The sequence below is a fragment of the Lithobates pipiens genome, unplaced genomic scaffold (genome assembly GCF_037356315.1).
Source record: "Lithobates pipiens isolate NorthernLeopardFrog02 unplaced genomic scaffold, aLitPip1_a1.2 Scaffold_25, whole genome shotgun sequence".
NCBI classification, from domain to species: Eukaryota; Metazoa; Chordata; class Amphibia; order Anura; family Ranidae; genus Lithobates; species Lithobates pipiens.
In genome coordinates this window covers 90,817,984-90,823,140 of record NW_027507787.1, presented here as the reverse complement: position 1 = coordinate 90,823,140, position 5,157 = coordinate 90,817,984, and the positions used below count along the sequence as shown (strand labels likewise).

General features: G+C 47.3%; 1 protein-coding gene across 1 annotated transcript; it reads right to left on the bottom strand.

Moving 5' to 3' along the window:
- Window positions 1-2,362: 2,362 nt before the first annotated feature.
- LOC143929770 (SKA complex subunit 2-like) lies at window positions 2,363-2,776 on the bottom strand. The gene has a single exon (XM_077453747.1). The coding sequence runs from the start codon at window positions 2,774-2,776 to the stop codon at window positions 2,363-2,365; it is 414 nt and encodes a 137-aa protein (XP_077309873.1).
- Window positions 2,777-5,157: the final 2,381 nt, after the last annotated feature.

The window sequence follows — 5,157 nt, the reverse complement described above, 5'->3', positions numbered from 1 at the left end:
TATTTTTTGCGATATAAATGGAAAAAGACTGAAAATTTTGAGAAAAAATGATATTTTCTACTTTTTGTTATAAGAACAATCGAATAAACTCAATTTTAGTCATACATTTAGGGCAAAATTTATTCAGCCACATGTCTTTAGTAAAAAAAAATGTCAATAAGCGTATATTTATTGGTTTGCGCAAAAGTTATAGCGTCTACAAACTAGAGTACATTTTCTGGAATTTACACAGCTTTTAATTTACGACTGCCTATCTCATTTCTTGAGGTGCTAAAATGGCAGGGCAGTACAAACCCCCCCCAAATGACCCCATTTTGGAAAGTAGACACCCCAAGGAAGTTGTGGAGAGGCATATTGAGCCCATTGAATATTTTTTTTTGAATAATAATATTTGAATAATGACACAAAAAAAAAAAAAGTTTACAAAAAGTTGTCACTAAATGATATATTGCTCACACATGCCATAGTTATATGTGTAATTGCACCCCAAAATATATTCTGCTGCTTCTCCTGAGTACGGGGATACCGCATATGTGGGACTTTTTGGGAGTCTAACCGCGTACGGCACCCCGAAAACCAATCCCTGCCTTCAGGATTTCTAAGGATGCAAATTTTTGATTTCACTCCTCACTACCTATCACAGTTTCGAATGCCATAAAATGCCAAAATAACACAAACCCCCCCCCCCAAATGACCCCATTTTGGAAAGAAGACACCCCATGGAAGTTGTGGAGAGGCATGTTGAGCCCATTGAATATTTTTTTTTTTGTCCCAAGTGATTGAATAATGACACAAAAAAAAAAAAGTTTACAAAAAGTTGTCACTAAATGATATATTGCTCACACATGCCATAGTTATATGTGAAATTGCACCTCAAAATATATTCTGCTGCTTTTCCTGAGTAGGAGGATACCACATATGTGGGACTTTTTGGGAGTCTAGCTGCGTACGGCACCCCAAAAACCAATCACTGCCTTCAGGGTTTCTAAAGCCGCGTACACACGTAGCCGTCTGTCCGACGTACTTAGTCTGGCGGACTTTCCGCCAGACTGTCTGTCAGACTTTCCGAACGGGCTACTTGCCCACACACGGCACTTTTTCAGCAGACTAATACGGCGTACTAAGTCCGCCGTACTATCCGCCCTACTTATGAAATGAACGGACTCGCCCACACACGCGGAGGAAAGTCCGCTCATTTCGAGCGCGTCTCCAGGTAGGCGGGGCCCGCAAAGGATACGTCGCTGGCCCCGCCGCCTGGTATGGACTTAAAGGGGAACCCCAACGCATGTTGTGCCCTCAACATGGGGGTGCCTTGGGGAAGGGGGGGCCGCGCGGCCCCCCCACCCCAAAGCACCTTGTCCTCATGTTGATGAGGACAAGGGCCTCTTCCCGACAACCCTGGCCATTGGTTGTCGGGGTCTGCGGGCAGGGGGCTTATCGGAATCCGGGAGCCCCCATTAATAAGGGGGCCCCCTGATAACCGGCCCCCCACCCTATGTGAATGAGTATGGGGTACAATGTACCCCTACCCATTCACCTGTAAAATAAAGTACAAAAAAAACACAACACAAGATAAAATAATTTATTGCACAGCTCTGGGGGTCTTCCGTCTTCGGGGGTCTTCTCGCCGGACTCCTCCGCTATCTTCTTGTAGCTCTTTTACTAGCGGAGGAGCCCGGCATTCTTCTTCGTCGCCGCGGCCTCTTCTTCCGACTTCGGGGGTCTTGTCCCCCTCTTAGGTTCTTCTGCCGGGCCACCGCGCCTTCTTATAGCTCTTTTACAGGCGGTGGCCCGGTCTTCTGTCGCCGCCGCCGCCGCCTTCCGTTCTTCTTCTTCTTCTTCTTTTTTTTTTTTTTTTTTTTTTTTTTACAGGGTAGCATTTAATTTATTTATGTACATGGCAGTTTGTTAACATATGTAACCCTGCACCTCTTTTCAGGGATAGCTGAATACCATAGTGAATCCTGTATTATTCAGTTTTAATACACAACTGCAGCACAGTGTTCCTGTGTAATAAAGTCATTTTCCTTATGAAAGAACTCGCTTGGAAAGATTGCAAAAGTAGGAGTGTGGCCCCAAAAAAAGCTGGGCTGCAGCAAGCAAGGTGCACACTGGCAAGGTGCACACTGACAAGGTGCAGTAGAATGAACAAATACACGTTCAAGTCACAAGAAAAAAAACATTCCTTGCTTTGAGTTACGCTTCAGAACCAGCATGTTGAAATTTGAAAAAAAAAAAAAAAAAAAAGCTGATGGCACCAGCATATCACTTGCAGATTTTTTTCCCATGCATCGAGCGGTCACTCTGGAATTTAGTGTCCACAAGAGAATAATTTCTTTGAAATGATGTCGAGATCAGATCTTCAGGGGTCTGTAGCATTTCTTGTAGTACTTATTGACTGTAAGTTAATGCCCTTTAGTGCTAGAGATTCAAATTGTTGGAGAGCTTGAAGTTCTTCCTCAGACAAAGATGGTACCTGTGAATCTGTTTGCTGTTGCAAATGCTGCACAATTTTCAGTGTATTTGTTATAGTTTGCTGAATGCTCTCTACAGATTTCTGTTGGTCGGTTGCAATCTTGTCCAATTGTGCAGATAAATTCTTAAATCGGGACTTCACACCGGATAACTGCTCCAACAACTTTGTAGGATTTTCCTGAGCTGCAGACTCATCTGGTAGGCTCTTCCGTATTTCAAACTCAAGCTTTTGTTCAATGTAGTCCAAGTCAGATTCAGCTTTTTGGAACAGAGCCTCCAGCTTATTGACTGCTGTCTCCATGTTGAATAGTTTACCTTCTTCTTCTTCTTCTTCTTCTTCTCCTGGAGATGTTGACTCGACGTTCTCTCCGGCCGCAATGCCAGGGACGCGATGCGCTGTGACTCATATAGGGACAAGGGGCGGTGTCACATGGGTTGATGTCACATGGGTTGGTCACATGGGTTGATGTCACATGGCGACAGTCCCAGCATCCTCCGGGACTCTGACATCGTAAGGGGGTGGGGTCACCATGTGACACCAACCCATGTGACATCAACCCATGTGACACTGCCCCTTGTCCTTATATAAGTCACAGCGCAGCGCGTCCCTGGCATTGCGGCCGGAGAGAACGTCGAGTCAACATCTCCAGGAGAAGAAGAAGAAGAACGGAAGGTGGCGGCGGCGGCGGCGGCGGCGACAGAAGACCGGGCCACCGCCTGTAAAAGAGCTATAAGAAGGCGCGGTGGCCCGGCAGAAGAACCGAAGAGGGGGACAAGACCCCCGAAGTCGGAAGAAGAGGCCGTGGCGACGAAGAAGAATGCCAGGCTCCTCCGCTAGTAAAAGAGCTACAAGAAGATAGCGGAGGAGTCCGGCGAGAAGACCCCCGAAGACGGAAGACCCCCGGAGCTGTGCAATAAATTATTTTATCTTGTGTTGTGTTTTTTTTGTACTTTATTTTACAGGTGAATGGGTAGGGGTACATTGTACTCCATACTCATTCACATAGGGTGGGGGGCTGGTTATCCGGGGGCCCCCTTATTAAAGGGGGCTCCTGGATTCCGATAAGCCCCCCGCCCGCAGACCCCGACAACCAACGGCCAGGGTTGTCGGGAAGAGGCCCTTGTCCTCATCAACATGGGGATAAGGTGTTTTGGGGTGGGGGGCCGCGCGGCCCCCCCTTCCCCAAGGCACCCCCCATGTTGAGGGCACGCTGCCTGGTACGGCTCAGGAGGGGGGGCGCTCGCCCCTCCTTTCCTGGCCGGCCGGGTAGCGTGCTCGGACAAGGGTCTGATGTGGACTTTGGGGGGACCCCCACGCCGATTTTATTCGGCGTTGGGGTTCCCCTTTAAGTCCATACCAGGCAGCGGGGCCAGCGACGTCTCCTTCGTGGGCCCCGCATACTTGGAGACCCGCTCGAAATGAGCGGACTTTTCTCCGGGCGGGAAAAGTCCGTTCATTTCAAAAGTACGGCGGACTGGCATACACACGGCCAGATTGTCCGCCGAAATGCGGATTGTTTGGCAGACTTGAGTTTGCCGGACTTTTCCACCCGCTTGTTTGATCGTGTGTACGCGGCATAAGGGTGCAAATTTTTTATTTCACTCCTCACTACCTATCACAGTTTCGAAGGCCATAAAATGCCAAAATAGCACAAAACCCCCCTAAATTACCCCATTTTGGAAAGTAGACACCCCAAGCTATTTACTGAGAGGCATGTTGAGTCCATGAAATATTTTATATTTTGCCACAAGTTGCAGGAATTTTAATTTTTTTTTTTTTTTGCACAAAGTTGTCACTAAATTATATATTGCTCACACATGCTATGGGCATACGTCAAATTACACCCCAAAATAAATTCTGCTGCTTCTCCCGAGTACGGGGATACCACATGTGGGGGCTTTTTGGGAGCCTAGCCACGTACGGGACCCCGAAAACCAAGCACTGCCTTCCAGATTTAAATATAAAATGCTACCAAAAAAAACTTAGCGATCGCAGGGATCAGGCCTGACTCTGCGATCGCTGCAGTTATATGTTTAGTGTTTTGTAAGTGACAGTGATCGATCGATACTGCCCTTGGGTGGGCTGGGCAGAGGGGCAAAATGCAGGTGCCAGCAGGTATCTGGGCTGATCCCGCTAACAATGCGTTTTTTTTTAACCCTAAACTGCTGGGGACGCTAGTATAGATCTGATCAGATCAGATATTGATCTGTTCAGATTCTATACCACTACAGGAGGTTTATGCTTTGCGTGTGGGTGTTAGTAGTACTGGCACTAACCTAGCGCTGCCTGGGGCGACGCAGACCCTGACCCTAAAACCTAATTGATATCACCCGCCGGGTGATCAGGGGGTTAAACCTTTATTGGGTAATAAATGGTGGGTGCCCTGATGCTATAAAAAGCAAACTAACCAGAGTCACCCGTAACACTTATACGGTGATCACTGGTGAAAGGGTTAACTAGGGGCAATCAGGGGGTTCAAATTTTTATTAGGTAGTATATGGGGGTCCCTGGCGCTATATAAAAACCTGACGGGGAACCTAAATAACTAACTGGCTAACCAGCGTCACCAGTGACACTTATACTGTAATCGCTGGTAAAAGGGTTAACTAGGGGCAATCAGGGGGTTAAAACCATTATTGGGTAGTATATCGGGGTACCTAGCGCTATAAAAACCTGGCGGT